This window comes from Carcharodon carcharias, chromosome 17 (genome assembly GCF_017639515.1).
Source record: "Carcharodon carcharias isolate sCarCar2 chromosome 17, sCarCar2.pri, whole genome shotgun sequence".
NCBI classification, from domain to species: Eukaryota; Metazoa; Chordata; class Chondrichthyes; order Lamniformes; family Lamnidae; genus Carcharodon; species Carcharodon carcharias.
The window spans coordinates 113967271-113987063 of NC_054483.1; the positions used below are offsets into that span (position 1 = coordinate 113967271).

The 19793-nt window shown below is 44.2% G+C and overlaps 1 protein-coding gene across 1 annotated transcript in view; it reads right to left on the reverse strand.

The window, feature by feature from the left end:
• Positions 1-519: 519 nt before the first annotated feature.
• Positions 520-19793, reverse strand: part of mrpl43 (mitochondrial ribosomal protein L43) — a 118580-nt gene continuing 99306 nt past the window's right edge. The window contains exon 3 of the mRNA XM_041209872.1: positions 520-842. Within this exon, the coding sequence (XP_041065806.1) occupies positions 610-842 (233 nt within the window). The 3' untranslated portion in view covers positions 520-609. The remainder of the gene's footprint in view (positions 843-19793) is intronic.

Genomic DNA, 19793 nt, shown 5'->3' on the forward strand with positions numbered 1-19793 from the left:
CGTGGAACCGGAAATTCACTAACTACAGACCAGAAAACTATTCCCAGTCTGTGTGGCTCCCTTTCTCACTAGATAAACACACGATAAATTACCAGTCTCAAATCCCAATGCAACATCCACCCCCCGTTTTATTTCCTCTATTGTGACCCCCTTTAGCTCAGCCAAGTAGCCGTTTCTGATGCGTGAGCCCGAATCACGTGAAGAGCTACTCGACCAGGTGCAGCATCACAGACCCACCCGAATCCTGCAGGGTTGTGGCCAGGGCAACTTATCCGTTCCCTAATCTGGAACCGTTGCCACTCCCAGCTCAGCAAACTAGAGTTTGACCCTGGGAATCCCTTGCCCTGTGTGGCTAAGAGAGGGTGACTTTCAGCTCCGAGGCGATGGGAGGGTCAAAGAATGTTAATTTCTTCTGTATCTTTGTTAAGATTTCCATGCCCAAAGTTCAAGGTGCAGATACCCCTCGTGCCTCATGTTATTAGAAGCCACTCGCAATTCATTACTTGACTGCTCAGCGTGTTTGGGAGTTTTGCTTTATTTAAATAAAGAACATTAGGTTTATGTAACTCAGTCCATTCACCCAGGCCTGGTTAAATTCATCACTTTGCTTCAGAGGCTGCTGGCTGGCCCCTCTCTTTCTTTTTTGAAGTCTTGCACATTCAGGATGCTGGCTTTGTTAGTGAACGGATGCCACTGGCCCTGTATGCTCGGGTTGTCTGTATGAAACGGTTTGCGAATGCGGATTATGTCCAGGCCTGACTGATTGACCATCTTCTGAAGCAGCTGTCCCACCTCCTCCGCTGTCTTGCTGTTTAGGGCCTCTTCCTTCACTGCTCCGTTCACTACAAGACAGGACAGAGAACAATATATTTTAAAAGAAATCTGAAGGTGCCACTAGACTATCAGAAAAGCACGAACAGTAGGGTGTTGAATTTCTGATCCCTGTCCACAGAACTCCCTTCCTTAATCAGTCCCGCTCTCCACCCCATCGCACACCTTCCCATTTATCCCTTCCTTCCCTCCCAGCCCTTTTTCCCCAACTCGCTTGTTAACCGGTAAACTCTAATTCCTCGCTGTTCCTGAAACGTTAACTGGGTTTCTCTCTCCACAGATGCTGCCTGGCCTGCTGAGTATTTCCAGCATCCTCGGTTTTTAACTTATCGAAAGTTATATAATTCTGGGTTTAGTCCTACTAAGCGTTGGCCTGTATTGAGGGGGAGCAATGTGAGCTGTGCAAGAGTGAAATGCTTGCAGATGGGACAGCGGTCAGACTAATCTGAAGGGGAGTACCTCATTGGCTGCTAGGTGCCTTGGGACACGGTGAAAGGCAGTATTATAAACGGAGGTCTTTGTTCACATTTTACTGAAAACCCAAGCTCTGTTCCCACGGAAAAGGGGTGGGAAAGAGGGTACGTGCGAGAGAGAGAGAGAGAGAGAGAAAATTGGTGCCCGAGTGCAGCCTTGGGAAGCCCGTGGAACTCAGTCTCAGGAGAAGAGGTTAAACGGTCAGGAGGTGAGCAGTCATTGGGCAAGTGCGAGTCGGAGCAACTTTTGAGGTAATTCAAAGGCTAGATCTTCAAAAGTGAAGAGTTGAAATCCCTCGCGAGGTAGACAGTTTTAATGAGATTGTGTTAACTCACAGTGGACAATGATGTCTGGCTGGGCTGCTGAGAAATTCGTGGGATCTGTCTTGGTTGCAACTGCCATTTATTGTGCAGCATGGTGTGTTTGGCCACAGTTTAACTGTTAATTCATATTTACCTCATGTTAATTCTGAATGTTAGAGTAAAAGATAGATGGCGTAAATTATTTTACTTTTCTGACTTTGTATAGTAATGTTTATTTTGGTTTGTTTAAAGGCCATGGAATCTTGAGGCTTTATTCTCTTAGTAAGTTCTCAAACTCTGTCTACTTTAAACAAAAAGTTACTGGTCCCTAACTGGGTTGTACCAAAATCTGGGGGTCTGGTTCAGGGTCGTAACAACAGGGCAAGCAACTGTGCACCTCTTCAACCAATTAGGCTTAAGGATTGTGATGAGTCTGAACTGGTAAATTAAAGAGTGATGAGTTCTTTTTTAAATTCTTTCATGGGATGTGGGCAACGCTGGCAAAGGCCAGCATTTGTGCCCATCTCAAATTGCCCTTTTCCATTCACTGTCAAATCAGATTCAGAAACAGAGAGTGAAGATTGAATTGAGAGAGAGAGAGAGAGAAAAGAAAGATGGAAAAAATAGTTTACATCGTTATTTCGGATTTCTTTTAATCAATTAAAATCTGAAGGAATGAGACCCCACACTTGTAAATGTTAATTTGCATTGCTGGAGAGGCTGTTTGGCAGAAATTAACCCTCGCCACATTGTTAAAAGGGTACTTAGACTAGAATGGACAAATCCTAACTTTCTTTAGTTTGTACCTACAGCATTAGTGCAGCAACTTTGGGATGTTCAATACATGTCAATGTAGAACCTGACTGTGAGATGCTGTCTTTACAAAGCCTAGGGTGGAGGGGTGCACTTCAGGTGGCAACTTATGATTTGCGCATTTAACCGCACATATTCCCTCATCTGAAGTTGCTGCCGGTTTGTGCATAATAAATAATCCAGGAAACTTTGACCCCGTGTGGGCGTTGCTCAGCTGCCCACTATGTGCTTAGGCCGCCAAACTGGTCAACGCCATCAGATTCCCATCTTTCAGGAAAGGAGCAACATTAAGTAAAAGTATGTCCGATTTTTCTACTGAGCTAACTGCTCACATCGAGTTCGCTCCTGGAGAGAAATACATGCCCATAAATCATCCTCACCTTGCCCCAAGAAATCTTTGCACACACTATGACATACCATTATCATTGTCAGTTTGCACTCAAATATCTCATTTAAACTATCTCATATCAACATCAGAATAAAGAAACTTGTTAGAATTTGCTTCCCATAAGCCAGACAAATCTCAAATATCAATTAGCAGACGTGTGCTGCAGAAACTTGCCGGCTGGAACAGGCTCATGGATCTACTTTGATATATTACCCGCCTGGTGATTCACAGACTTTGATTTTAGCTTGGTCTGTCGAAAAGTTTTTTTTTTAGAAACGGAATGGAGTGTGCTATTCTGCTGCTTCAGGAGTTGGCCAGGGCGGTTTGGCATGAGTCAAAAGGGGGCTGTCAGTGTTGAAGTGCAAAGCAGTAGAATGGAGATGCTGTCAGTTCATTTATCTCCCTTGCAAAGCTGAGCCGGTGAGCAGCATGGAGTGTTGCCAGGGGCTGTAGAGCCACACAAGTCTGTCAGTTCCTGCAGAGCCAGTGATGACGGAGTTAGAAGGATGGGTAGAGTTAGATGGATAACTGCCAACCCACCCTGTATTGCAAGATATTTTTACAGCGCAGAAACAGAGGGTTGTATGAGAAGCTAGAGTCCAAGGGTGGGTGCTTGTGATAGGGGAGGGGTTGTAAGAGGTTGGGGGACAGGATAATGTCAGGCCACGAGGGGAGTAAAATACAAGGCAATTAATAAACAGTAGAGTAAGCATCACTGATAAAGACAGAGCTGCCCACAAGTAAGTAACTAAAGCAAAGCTAGGTTTAAAAAAAACTCAATCTTGGGATGCGAAGGTCTCTCTCTGTCAAGGCCAGAGAACAAAACTTCCCTACACAGCGAGTGGCTCAGGTCTGGAATGCACTGCTTGAAAGTGTGGTGGAGGCAGGTTCAATCGAGGCATTCAAGAGGGCATTGGATGATTATTTGAATAGAAACAATGTGCAGGGGTATGGGGAAAAGGCAGGAGAGTGGCACTAAGTTATAATGCTCATTCGGAGAGCAGGTGCAGACACGATGGGTCAAGTGGCCTGCTTCTGCACCATAACAATTCTTGTGATTCATTTATAAGAACAAAAGAAACAGGAACAGGAGTAGACCATTCAGCCCCTCGAGCCTGCTCCGCCATTCAATAAGATCATGGCTGATCTTCTTGTGTTTCAACTTCCACATTCCCGTCTAACCCCGATAGCCTTTGATTCCCTTGCCTAACAAGAATCTATCTACCTCGGTCTTAAAAATATTCAGTGACCCCCACCTCCACCACCTTCTGAGGCAGAGAGTTCCAAAGTCACACCATCCTCAGAGAAAGAAATTCTCCTCATCTCTGCCCTAAAAGGGCGACCCCTAACTTTAAAACAGTGACCCCCCCCCCCCGCCCCGCCCAGTTCTGGACTCACCCACAAGAGGAAACATCCTTTCCATGTCCACCTTGTCAAGGCCGTTCAGGATTTTATATACTTCAATCAAATCACCCCTCACTCTTCTAAACTCCAGTCCCAGTCTGTCCAACCTTTCCTCATAAGACAACCCACTCATTCCAGGTATCAATCTAGTAAACCTCCTCTGAACCGCCTCCAATACATTTACATCCTTCCTTAAATAAGGACACCAAAACCGCACACAATATTCGAGGTGCAGTCTCACCAATGCCCTGTATAACTGAAGAATAATATCCTTATTTTTACGTTCAATCCCTCTCATAATACATGACAGCATTCTATTAGTCTTCTTAATTACTTTCTGTGCCTGCATACTAACTTTTTGTGACTCATGTACTAGAACACCCAGATCCCTCTGCACCTCAGGATTATGCAGCTGTTCTCTATTTAAGTAAAACTCTGCTTTTTTGTTCTTCCTGCCAAAATGAATAACTTCACATTTTCCCACATTAAACTCCATTTGCCAGATCTTTGCCCACTCACTCAACCTTTCAATATCCATCTGCAACCTCCTCATAGCTTCTTCACAACATACTTTCCTACCTATCTTTGTGTCATCTGCAAATTTAGCTACCACGTCTTCACTCCCCTCATCTAAGTCATTAACGTAAATCATAAACAGTTGAGGTTCCAGCACAGACCCCTGTGGGACTCCACTCGTCACATCTTGCCAATCAGAAAAAGACCCATTTATGCATACTCTCTGTATTCTGCCAACCAGCCAATCTTCTATCCAGGCTAATATATGTTACCCACTACACTATGCACTTTTATTTTCCGTAATAACCTTTGATGCGGTACCTTATCAAATGCCTTCTGGAAATCCAAGGACAGCACGTCTACAGGCTCCCCTTTATCTACAGCGCATGTTACTCCTCCAAAAAAAAAAACTCCAATAAATTGCTTAATGTTTTCCTTTCACAAAACCGTCCTTAATTGTTGTCAGGAACCTGATGGTGAGCTGCCTTCTTGAGCTGCTGCAGCCAGTGTGGTGTGGGTCAACGTGCTTTATTCTGAGGGGGTTTAGTTCGGCTGAGGGGGGCAATTGAGAGTCAACCACATTGGAGTCAAATGTAGGTCAGACAGGCCATGATCAGCAGATCTCCTCTCCTGAAGGCATTGGTAAACCAGATGGGTTTTTAAGTGACAATCTGGTAGGTTCATGATCATTATTAATGAGACTGACATTTTTTTTCCAGGTTTACTAACTGAATTTAAACTCCCCCAGCGGCCATGGTGGGATTTGAACCCAAGTCTCCAAAGCATTTGTCCAGGCCTCTGGATTACTAGCCCAGTAGTACATGACCACCATGCACCTGCTTCCTTACTAATTATTTGGGATACAGGAGCAGCTCGGCAGTCTATAGTTCACAAATCGTCCTCCTTCACGTACTGGCAAAGCTGCATCGAGAGGGGCTGGGCGTATGGCTGAGACACCTTCTGCGTGACTGGTCGGTGGACAGGCTGTCTAGATCGCAAATTGTAGCACTGGGAGGGGTGGAATTAAAAGAAACACGACATCGTGTACACGTTTCAAACCAGCCCACAAGGAATTGATAACAATGAGGCAAACCCAGCTTTATTACACTGGAACTTATTGCTATCTGTTTATCTGCCAGAATTTCGAGAGACAAAAGCCTTTTGTGAGATTTCACCTCGTTGCACAACTCAGTATCAACAATCTCGCCTTTTCTGACATTAAGTCAACAGCAAAGTCCAGGAGCAATTAAATTCCATTCATGCCATTTCTATTGGATGTGTCCTCCTTCACTTGGCACAGCCTCTAAACATGGAGATTCAATTATCCAGCGATTCCCACTATTCAGGGTTGTGGACGGGTGGAATGTTGGGCAATGATTAAAGTTTTGTTGTATTACTACATTCGGAGAACAGACTTACATTTATATAGCACCTTTCACAACTTTAGGATGTCTCAAAGCGCTCCGCAACACAATGGAGTACTTTGGAAGTGTAGCCACTGTTGTAACATTGAAAACACAATAGCCAATTTGTACACAGCAAGCTCCCACAAACAGAAGTATGTTGATAGCCAGATAATCTCTTCCTGTGATGTTAGTTGAGGGGGGAAATATTGGCCAGGACATCGGGGAGAACTCCCCTGCTCTTCTTTACATAGTGCCACAGGAGCCTTTCTGCCCACCTAACAGGGCAGGTGGGGCTTCAGTTTAATGTCTCATCCTGAATGATGGTGCCTGCAACAATGCAGCACTCCCTCGGTACTGCACTGGGAATGTCAGCATGAGTTTTATGCTCAGGTCTCTGAAGTGGGACTTGAACTCATGACCGTCCGACTGAAGGAGGAGAGGGAGTGCCAAACACTGAGGCCACAGCTCACATAAAAACTTCCACACGTAATCACCTTACACCCTCGCTCTTTGTAAACCCGAGGTAGACACATGCGATACAGCAAGGTAAGGGCGAGAGTTATTGGGAATGTTGGGCACGATGGGATAAGGATGCGTTTTTAAACATGGATGTTGAGGATTTGGAACGCATTGCCTGATTAGGTGGTGGATACAGAATCACTTGTAGCCTTGAGAAGGAGTCTGGCTAAATACTTCAAGGAGAAATATGAAGTGCAGGGTTTTGGGATAAGAGCAGGGCTGTGGGACCCATTAGACTGCTCTTCGAAAAAGCCTGTACTGGCCCCCATCAGCTTCAATAAGACACAACAGTGCAGCTCCTCCTGGGCAGGGTGGCTGCCCCTGTCCCTGGGTAACTGCTGCGTTTGTTCAGCACCACACCATGCGGGTTTCGCTGCACACAGATCCTGTTAAGTACCCCGGTCTCGGGAGCTGGGGTGGGCTTTCGAGGCTCACACAGTTGCAATGTACTGGAGCTGTTACAGAGTCTAGATTATAACCAAGAGATGGAGGCCAATTCCAATCCGTGTCACTGTGCACTCGGTCTCTGTTTACCAGACGCTAGGACCAGTTATGCAAACATAAAACCTCATCAAAATTAAAATTTCTACCGTTATTTAAGGCAATTGGCAAGAAATAAGCGGAGAAGGGGGAAATCTTTTTTTTCCCAAATTCACAGTGAGTCGTCGTGAACTCGAATGTGCTGCCCAAGAGCAGATCGAATACTGACTTTCAAAAACTCAAGTGGGATAAATACTGAAAGGGGAAACACCGTGCGGGGGAAGGGCAGGGGAGGAGGACTGAATGGATAGGCCTTTGAAAGAGCTAGCACTGGCACGATGGGCCGAATGGCCTCCTCTTGCGCAGTTCTACGATTTACGAGTGTGGTACGGCTGCAGCTGCCCAGCACAGAAATAAAGGCCCCAAAGCTTCAACAGAGGAATAACGCGGCTCTCAACTTTAACCATTTGTCTAAAAACACAGCAAAAATCAGAGTCAAAAGGCTCCATTTTGATCGAACTGGATCTGGATGGTCGGCACATCATTTTGAGGTATAATAATAATACTACATTAATAATTAATTAGTAATGACTATGTAATTAATAATTACTACGTTAATAATATATGATATTATTATAATAATGGATCCAGAAAATGTAATCGCAGTGACTGGGTGTGTGAAAGTTAAACTCAAGCACCAGAAGGGTCATGAGGACTCGAAACATCAACTGTGCTCTTCTCCGCCGATGCTGCCAGACCTGCTGAGTTTTTCCGGGTATTTCTGCTTCTGTTTTTGTTTTGGATTTCCAGCATCCGCAGTTTTCTGCTTTTATCTCTGTGTTTAATTGACTGCCACTTCTCTTCAAGAAATGCCTACCTGGAAGAAGTTTTGTTCTACTCTCTGTCAGGATTTTCGTATCTTTCTTTTGCCTTGTTAGCAGCTTATATTTCTCCCCTTTCCTATTTTCACTTAGTTCTGCTGAAGGGTCATGAGGACTCGAAACGTCAACTGTGCTCTTCTCTGCCGATGTTGCCAGACCTGCTGAGTTTGTCCAGGTATTTCTGTTTCTGTTTTTGTCCCCAGAAAGCTCTTGGCTGCCCATTGAGGCTTCACCGTTAAACAACCACAATAGCCAGCGGCTCCCCTGGCATCTTGTCTTGATTATCATCAGCCTGAGACCCTCCTGAGTGGACACCTCCTTCTGTAACTCCCTGCCGCCGATGCTTTTAACAAAAATATCCACCACAGCTTGACCAGGTGCTAACTTTGGAACGCCACCCTCTTTTCTTTTCTCATAGATAAAAGAGAGCCAAGATAACTGGCTGCTTTGGACTAAGTGTTTGCTGAGGCTCAAAGCTCTTGAAAAGCCAGCGGTGGGAGCCAATTTTTAAAAGGGGGAACACCAGCGAGTGCTCTTTGTTCCAGTTCTGTGGCCCACACGCCAAGAAAGCGAGTGTCAGGGAGAGGAAAATTGAGGACATCTCCTTGCTCGTCACGTGATCATGGCAGACTGCGCACTGGGCACAGACAGACACCCACCCCATCCCACTGCCGACTCCCCCATTTTAAAGCCTGCTAAAGAGGGGGATGGTGAGGGGGGGGGAGGGGGAGACTCTGACTCACGCCACCTTGAAGCAGCGAGTGGGGCTTCTTTCACTCCTCACTGTGCCCCCGTCATCGCCCCTCCCCACTACCCGTTGGCAGTCTGGAGGTTGCTTTACGGCCCGGCCCACACGGAAGGAAGATAAGGCAATTTAACGTCTGGAGGGAAAAGCGGGCAGCTTCACCCTCGGGATTGGAAAGGTGCTCGACTTAATCGCTTCAAGGGCTCGGGGCCACGTGATAACTCTCACCGCAGTCCCCGAAAAGTAATGTGGGCTCTTCGGGGTGTTCTGACAGCAAAGGCTAGGATAGACTTGCATTGATATAGCGCCTATCAACGGCCTCAGGACGTTCCCAAGGCACGCCACAGCCGACAAAAACTCTTCTTGAAACGTAGTCACTCGGTGCAAATTAGTAAACATGGCGGCCGATTTGCGCACAGCAAGCTCCCACAAGCGGCAATGCAATAATGCCCAGGTCATCTGCTTCACTGACATCAGCTGACGGTTAAATAGTAACTGGGATAATGTGCAACGTAATGCAAATAATTTTTTAACGCTTCAGCAATAAAGTTGTGGCATGATTAGAATCTCTCTATAGTAAAGTCCAGCATTTTAACGGGTGTTTCCATCACACTGGAGGTGTCACACTTCAGCTCCACTTATAAATCATGCTAGCAGCAGGTTGGCTTAAATGTCTTACAGCTCACAGGATACACTGCACCATGAGTAATCGGTGTACTGGTGTCCAGAATACACTGCACCATGAGTAATCTGTGTACTAGTGTCCAGAATACACTGCACATTGAATGAGCTGTGTACGAGTATCCAGAATACACTGCTACATGAGTAATCTGCGGACTAGTGTCCACAATACAGAGAATCATGAGTAATCTGTGTACTAGTATGCAGATACACTGCACCATGAGTAATCTGTGTACCAGTGTCCAGAATACACTGCACCATGAGTAATCTGTGTACTAGTGTCCAGAATACACTGCACCATGAGTAATCTGTGCACTAGTGTCCAGATACACTGCACCATGAGTAATCTGTGTACCAGTATCCAGAATACACTGCACGATGAGCAATCTGTGTACCAGTGTCCAGAATACACTGCACCATGACTAATCTGTGTACTAGTCTCCAGAATACTCTGCACCATGAGTAATCTGTGTACTAGTGTCCAGAATAAACTGCACCATGAGTAATCTGTGTACTAGTGTCCGGAATACACTGCACCATGAGTAATCTGTGCACTAGAGTCCAGAATAAACTGCACTATGAGTAATCTGTATACTAGTGTCCAGAATACACTGCACCATGAGTAATCTGTGTAACCATCCAGAATACACTGCACCATGAATAATCTGTTGACCAGTGTCCAGAATACACTACACAATGAGTAATCTGTGTACTAGTGTCCAGAATACTCTGCACCATTAGCAATCTGTTACAGTGTCCAGAATACACTGCACCATGAGTAAACTGTGTACTAGTGTCCAGAATACACTGCACCATGAGTAATCTGTGTACTAGTGTCCAGAATACACTGCACCATGAGTAATCTGTGTACTAGTGTCCAGAATACACTGCACCATGAGTAATCTGTGTACTAGTGTCCAGAATACACTGCACCATGAGTAATCTGTGTACTAGTGTCCAGAATACACTGCACCATGAGTAATCTGTGTACTAGTGTCCAGAATACACTGCACCATGAGTAATCTGTGTACTAGTGTCCAGAATACACTGCACCAAGGGTAATCTGTGTACTAGTGTCCAGAATACACTGCACCACGAGTAATCTGTGTACTAGTGTCCAGAATACACTGCACCACGAGTAATCTGTGTACTAGTGTCCAGAATACACTGCACCATGAGTAATCTGTGTACTAGTGTCCAGAATACACTGCACCATGAGTAATCTGTGTACTAGTGTCCAGAATACACTGCACCACGAGTAATCTGTGTACTAGTGTCCAGAATACACTGCACCATGAGTAATCTGTGTACCAGTGTCCAGAATACACTGCACCATGAGTAATCTGTGTACTAGTGTCCAGAATACACTGCACCATGAGTAATCTGTGTACTAGTGTCCAGAATACACTGCACCATGAGTAATCTGTGTACTAGTGTCCAGAATACACTGCACCATGAGTAATCTGTGTACTAGTGTCCAGAATACACTGCACCATGAGTAATCTGTGTACTAGTGTCCAGAATACACTGCACCATGAGTAATCTGTGTACTAGTGTCCAGAATACACTGCACCATGAGTAATCTGTGTACTAGTGTCCAGAATACACTGCACCATGAGTAATCTGTGTACTAGTGTCCAGAATACACTGCACCATGAGTAATCTGTGTACCAGTGTCCAGAATACACTGCACCATGAGTAATCTGTGTACAAGTGTCCAGAATACACTGCACCATGAGTAATCTGTGCCCAAGTGTCCAGAATACACTGCACCATGAGTAATCTGTGTACTAGTGTCCAGAATACACTGCACCACGAGTAATCTGTGTACTAGTGTCCAGAATACACTGCACCACGAGTAATCTGTGTACTAGTGTCCAGAATACACTGCACCATGAGTAATCTGTGTACCAGTGTCCAGAATACACTGCACCATGAGTAATCTGTGTACTAGTGTCCAGAATACACTGCACCATGAGTAATCTGTGTACTAGTGTCCAGAATACACTGCACCATGAGTAATCTGTGTACTAGTGGCCAAAACACACTGCACCATGAGTAATCTGTGTACTAGTGTCCAGAATACACTGCACCATGAGTAATCTGTGTACTAGTGTCCAGAATACACTGCACCATGAGTAATCTGTGTACTAGTGTCCAGAATACACTGCACCATGAGTAATCTGTGTACTAGTGTCCAGAATACACTGCACCATGAGTAATCTGTGTACTAGTGTCCAGAATACACTGCACCATGAGTAATCTGTGTACTAGTGTCCAGAATACACTGCACCATGAGTAATCTGTGTACTAGTGTCCAGAATACACTGCACCATGAGTAATCTGTGTACTAGTGTCCAGAATACACTGCACCATGAGTAATCTGTGTACTAGTGTCCAGAATACACTGCACCATGAGTAATCTGTGTACTAGTGTCCAGAATACACTGCACCATGAGTAATCTGTGTACTAGTGTCCAGAATACACTGCACCATGAGTAATCTGTGTACTAGTGTCCAGAATACACTGCACCATGAGTAATCTGTGTACTAGTGTCCAGAATACACTGCACCATGAGTAATCTGTGTACTAGTGTCCAGAATACACTGCACCATGAGTAATCTGTGTACTAGTGTCCAGAATACACTGCACCATGAGTAATCTGTGTACTAGTGTCCAGAATACACTGCACCATGAGTAATCTGTGTACTAGTGTCCAGAATACACTGCACCATGAGTAATCTGTGTACTAGTGTCCAGAATACACTGCACCATGAGTAATCTGTGTACTAGTGTCCAGAATACACTGCACCATGAGTAATCTGTGTACTAGTGTCCAGAATACACTGCACCATGAGTAATCTGTGTACTAGTGTCCAGAATACACTGCACCATGAGTAATCTGTGTACTAGTGTCCAGAATACACTGCACCATGAGTAATCTGTGTACTAGTGTCCAGAATACACTGCACCATGAGTAATCTGTGTACTAGTGTCCAGAATACACTGCACCATGAGTAATCTGTGTACTAGTGTCCAGAATACACTGCACCATGAGTAATCTGTGTACTAGTGTCCAGAATACACTGCACCATGAGTAATCTGTGTACTAGTGTCCAGAATACACTGCACCATGAGTAATCTGTGTACTAGTGTCCAGAATACACTGCACCATGAGTAATCTGTGTACTAGTGTCCAGAATACACTGCACCATGAGTAATCTGTGTACTAGTGTCCAGAATACACTGCACCATGAGTAATCTGTGTACTAATGTCCAGAATACACTGCACCATGAGTAATCTGTGTACCAGTGTCCAGAATACACTGCACCATGAGTAATCTGTGTACTAGTGTCCAGAATACACTGCACCATGAGTAATCTGTGTACTAGTGTCCAGAATACACTGCACCATGAGTAATCTGTGTACTAGTGTCCAGAATACACTGCAGCATGACTAATCTGTGTACTAGTGTCCAGAATACACTGCACCACGAGTAATCTGTGTACTAGTGTCCAGAATACACTGCACCATGAGTAATCTGTGTACTAGTGTCCAGAATACACTGCACCATGAGTAATCTGTGTACTAGTGTCCAGAATACACTGCACCATGAGTAATCTGTGTACTAGTGTCCAGAATACACTGCACCATGAGTAATCTGTGTACTAGTGTCCAGAATACACTGCACCATGAGTAATCTGTGTACTAGTGTCCAGAATACACTGCACCATGGGTAATCTGTGTACTAGTGTCCAGAATACACTGCACCATGAGTAATCTGTGTACTAGTGTCCAGAATACACTGCACCATGAGTAATCTGTGTACTAGTGTCCAGAATAAACTGCAGCTTGACTACTCTGTGTACTAGTGTCCAGAATATACTGCACCATGAGTAATCTGTGTACTAGTGTCCAGAATACACTGCACCATGAGTAATCTGTGTACCAGTGTCCAGAATACACTGCACCATGAGTAATCTGTGTACTAGTGTCCAGAATACACTGCACCATGAGTAATCTGTGTACTAGTGTCCAGAATACACTGCACCATGAGTAATCTGTGTACTAGTGTCCAGAATACACTGCACCATGAGTAATCTGTGTACTAGTGTCCAGAATACACTGCACCATGAGTAATCTGTGTACTAGTGTCCAGAATACACTGCACCATGAGTAATCTGTGTACTAGTGTCCAGAATACACTGCACCATGAGTAATCTGTGTACTAGTGTCCAGAATACACTGCACCATGAGTAATCTGTGTACTAGTGTCCAGAATACACTGCACCATGAGTAATCTGTGTACTAGTGTCCAGAATACACTGCACCATGAGTAATCTGTGTACTAGTGTCCAGAATACACTGCACCATGAGTAATCTGTGTACTAGTGTCCAGAATACACTGCACCATGAGTAATCTGTGTACTAGTGTCCAGAATACACTGCACCATGAGTAATCTGTGTACTAGTGTCCAGAATACACTGCACCATGAGTAATCTGTGTACTAGTGTCCAGAATACACTGCACCATGAGTAATCTGTGTACTAGTGTCCAGAATACACTGCACCATGAGTAATCTGTGTACTAGTGTCCAGAATACACTGCACCATGAGTAATCTGTGTACTAGTGTCCAGAATACACTGCACCATGAGTAATCTGTGTACTAGTGTCCAGAATACACTGCACCACGAGTAATCTGTGTACTAGTGTCCAGAATACACTGCACCATGAGTAATCTGTGTACTAGTGTCCAGAATACACTGCACCATGAGTAATCTGTGTACTAGTGTCCAGAATACACTGCACCATGAGTAATCTGTGTACTAGTGTCCAGAATACACTGCACCATGAGTAATCTGTGTACTAGTGTCCAGAATACACTGCACCATGAGTAATCTGTGTACTAGTGTCCAAAATACACTGCACCATGAGTAATCTGTGTACCAGTGTCCAGAATACACTGCACCATGAGTAATCTGTGTACTAATGTCCGGAATACACTGCACCATGAGTAATCTGTGTACTAGTGTCCAGATATACTGCACCATGAGTAATCTGTGTAGTAGTGTCCAGAATAAACTGCACCAAGAGTAATCTGTGTACTAGTGTCCAGAATACACTGCACCACGAGTAATCTGTGTACTAGTGTCCAGAATACACTGCACCATGAGTAATCTGTGTACTAGTGTCCAAAATACACTGCACCATGAGTAATCTGTGTACTAGTGTCCAGAATACACTGCACCATGAGTAATCTGTGTACTAGTGTCCAGAATACACTGCACCATGAGTAATCTGTGTACCAGTGTCCAGAATACACTGCACCATGAGTAATCTGTGTACCAGTGTCCAGAATACACTGCACCATGAGTAATCTGTGTACAAGTTTCCAGAATACACTGCACCATGAGTAATCTGTGTACTAGTGTCCAGAATACACAGCATCATGAGTAATCTGTGTACTAGTGTTCAGAATACACTGCACCATGAGTAATCTGTGTACTAGTGTCCAGAATACACTGCAGCATGAGTAATCTGTGTACTCGTGTCCAGAATACACTGCATCACGAGTAATCTGTGTACTAGTGTCCAGAATACACTGCACCAAGAATACTCTGTGTACTAGTGCCAAGAATACACTGCACCATGAGTAATCTGTGTACTAGTGTCCAGAATACACAGCATCATGAGTAATCTGTGTACTAGTGTCCAGAATACACTGCACCATGAGTAATCTGTGTACTAGTGTCCAGAATACACTGCACCATGAGCAATCTGTGTACTCGTGTCCAGAATACACTGCACCATGAGTAATCTGTGTACCAGTTTCCAGAACACACTGCACCATGAGTAATCTGTGTACCAGTGTCCTGAATACACTGCACCATGAGTAATCTGTGTACTAGTGTCCAGAATACACTGCACCATGAGTAATCTGTGTACTAGTGTCCAGAATACACTGCACCATGAGTAATCTGTGTACAGTGTCCAGAATACACTGCACCATGAGTAAACTGTGTACTAGTGTCCAGAATACACTGCACCATGAGTAATCTGTGTACCAGTGTCCAGAATACACTGCACCATGAGTAATCTGTGTACTAGTGTCCAGAATACACTGCACCATGAGTAATCTGTGTACTAGTGTCCAGAATACACTGCACCATGAGTAATCTGTGTACTAGTGTCCAGAATACACTGCACCATGAGTAATCTGTGTACTAGTGTCCAGAATACACTGCACCATGAGTAATCTGTGTACTAGTGTCCAGAATACACTGCACCATGAGTAATCTGTGTACTAGTGTCCAGAATACACTGCACCATGAGTAATCTGTGTACTAGTGTCCAGAATACACTGCACCATGAGTAATCTGTGTACTAGTGTCCAGAATACACTGCACCATGAGTAATCTGTGTACTAGTGTCCAGAATACACTGCACCATGAGTAATCTGTGTACTAGTGTCCAGAATACACTGCACCATGAGTAATCTGTGTACTAGTGTCCAGAATACACTGCACCATGAGTAATCTGTGTACTAGTGTCCAGAATACACTGCACCATGAGTAATCTGTGTACTAGTGTCCAGAATACACTGCACCACGAGTAATCTGTGTACTAGTGTCCAGAATACACTGCACCATGAGTAATCTGTGTACTAGTGTCCAGAATACACTGCACCATGAGTAATCTGTGTACTAGTGTCCAGAATACACTGCACCATGAGTAATCTGTGTACTAGTGTCCAGAATACACTGCACCATGAGTAATCTGTGTACTAGTGTCCAGAATACACTGCACCATGAGTAATCTGTGTACTAGTGTCCAGAATACACTGCACCACGAGTAATCTGTGTACTAGTGTCCAGAATACACTGCACCATGAGTAATCTGTGTACTAGTGTCCAGAATACACTGCACCATGAGTAATCTGTGTACTAGTGTCCAGAATACACTGCACCATGAGTAATCTGTGTACTAGTGTCCAGAATACACTGCACCATGAGTAATCTGTGTACTAGTGTCCAGAATACACTGCACCATGAGTAATCTGTGTACTAGTGTCCAGAATACACTGCACCATGAGTAATCTGTGTACTAGTGTCCAGAATACACTGCACCATGAGTAATCTGTGTACTAGTGTCCAGAATACACTGCACCATGAGTAATCTGTGTACTAGTGTCCAGAATACACTGCACCATGAGTAATCTGTGTACTAGTGTCCAGAATACACTGCACCATGAGTAATCTGTGTACTAGTGTCCAGAATACACTGCACCATGAGTAATCTGTGTACTAGTGTCCAGAATACACTGCACCATGAGTAATCTGTGTACTAGTGTCCAGAATACACTGCACCATGAGTAATCTGTGTACTAGTGTCCAGAATACACTGCACCATGAGTAATCTGTGTACTAGTGTCCAGAATACACTGCACCATGAGTAATCTGTGTACTAGTGTCCAGAATACACTGCACCATGAGTAATCTGTGTACTAGTGTCCAGAATACACTGCACCATGAGTACCCTGTGTACTCGTGTCCAGAATACACTGCACCATGTGTAATCTGTGTACTAGTGTCCAGAATAAACTGCACCATGAGTAATCTGTGTACTAGTGTCCGGAATACACTGCACCATGAGTAATCTGTGTACTAGTGTCCAGAATACACTGCACCATGAGTAATCTGTGTACTAGTGTCCAGAATACACTGCACCATGAGTAATCTGTGTACTAGTGTCCAGAATACACTGCACCATGAGTAATCTGTGTACTAGTGTCCAGAATACACTGCACCAAGAATAATCTGTGTACTAGTGTCCAGAATACACTGCACCATGAGTAATCTGTGTACTAGTGTCCAGAATACACTGCACCACGAGTAATCTGTGTACTAGTGTCCAGAATACACTGCACCATGAGTAATCTGTGTACTAGTGTCCAGAATACACTGCACCATGAGTAATCTGTGTACTAGTGTCCAGAATACACTGCACCATGAGTAATCTGTGTACTAGTGTCCAGAATACACTGCACCATGAGTAATCTGTGTACTAGTGTCCAGAATACACTGCACCATGAGTAATCTGTGTACTAGTGTCCAGAATACACTGCACCATGAGTAATCTGTGTACTCGTGTCCAGAATACACTGCACCATGACTAATCTGTGTACTAGTGTCCAGAATACACTGCACCATGAGTAATCTGTGTACTAGTGTCCAGAATACACTGCACCATGAGTAATCTGTGTACTAGTGTCCAGAATACACTGCACCATGAGTAATCTGTGTACTAGTGTCCAGAATACACTGCACCATGAGTAATCTGTGTACTAGTGTCCAGAATACACTGCACCATGAGTAATCTGTGTACTAGTGTCCAGAATACACTGCACCATGAGTAATCTGTGTACTAGTGTCCAGAATACACTGCACCATGAGTAATCTGTGTACTAGTGTCCAGAATACACTGCACCATGAGTAATCTGTGTACTAGTGTCCAGAATACACTGCACCATGAGTAATCTGTGTACTAGTGTCCAGAATACACTGCACCATGAGTAATCTGTGTACTAGTGTCCAGAATACACTGCACCATGAGTAATCTGTGTACTAGTGTCCAGAATACACTGCACCATGAGTAATCTGTGTACTAGTGTCCAGAATACACTGCACCATGAGTAATCTGTGTACTAGTGTCCAGAATACACTGCACCATGAGTAATCTGTGTACTAGTGTCCAGAATACACTGCACCATGAGTAATCTGTGTACTAGTGTCCAGAATACACTGCACCATGAGTAATCTGTGTACTAGTGTCCAGAATACACTGCACCATGAGTAATCTGTGTACTAGTGTCCAGAATACACTGCACCATGAGTAATCTGTGTACCAGTGTCCAGAATACACTGCACCATGAGTAATCTGTGTACTAGTGTCCAGAATACACTGCACCATGAGTAATCTGTGTACTAGTGTCCAGAATACACTGCACCATGAGTAATCTGTGTACTCGTGTCCAGAATACACTGCACCATGAGTAATCTGTGTACTAGTGTCCAGAATACACTGCACCATGAGTAATCTGTGTACTAGTGTCCAGAATACACTGCACCATGAGTAATCTGTGTACTAGTGTCCAGAATATACTGCACCATGAGTAATCTGTGTACTAGTGTCCAGAATACACTGCACCATGAGTAATCTGTGTACTAGTGTCCAGAATACACTGCACCATGAGTAATCTGTGTACTAGTGTCCAGAATACACTGCACCATGAGTAATCTGTGTACTAGTGTCCAGAATACACTGCACCATGAGTAATCTGTGTACTAGTGTCCAGAATACACTGCACCATGAGTAATCTGTGTACTAGTGTCCAGAATACACTGCACCATGAGTAATCTGTGTACTAGTGTCCAGAATACACTGCACCATGAGTAATCTGTGTACTAGTGTCCAGAATACACTGCACCATGAGTAATCTGTGTACTAGTGTCCAGAATACACTGCACCATGAGTAATCTGTGTACTAGTGTCCAGAATACACTGCACCATGAGTAATCTGTGTACCAGTGTCCAGAATACACTGCACCATGAGTAATCTGTGTACTAGTGTCCAGAATACACTGCATCATGAGTAATCTGTGTACTAATGTCCAGAATACACTGCACCATGAGTATTCGGTGTACCTGTGTCCAGAATATGCTGCACCATGAGTAATCTGTGTACTAGTGTCCAGAATACACTGCACCATGAGTAATCTGTGTACTAATGTCCAGAATACACTGCACCATGAGTAATCTGTGTACCAGATTCCAGAATACACTGCACCATGAGTAATCTGTGTACCAGAGTCAGAATAAACTGCACCATGAGTAATCTGTGAACCAGTGTCCAGAATACACTGCACCATGAGTAATCTGTGTACTAGTGTCCAAAATGCACTGCACCACGAGTAATCTGTGTATTATTGTCCAGAATACACTGCACCAAGAATAGTCTGTGTACTAGTGTCCAGAATACACTGCATCATGAGTAATCTGTGTACTAGTGTCCAGAATACACTGCACCATGAGTAATCTGTGTACTAGTGTCCAGAATACACTGCACCATGAGTAATCTGTGTACTAGTGTCCAGAATACACTGCACCATGAGTAATCTGTGTACTAGTGTCCAGAATACACTGCACCATGAGTAATCTGTGTACTAGTGTCCAGAATACACTGCACCAAGAGTAATCTGCGTACTAGTGTCCAGAATATACTGCACCACGAGTAATCTGTGTACTAGTGTCCAGGATAAACTGCACCATGAATAATCTGTGTATTAACT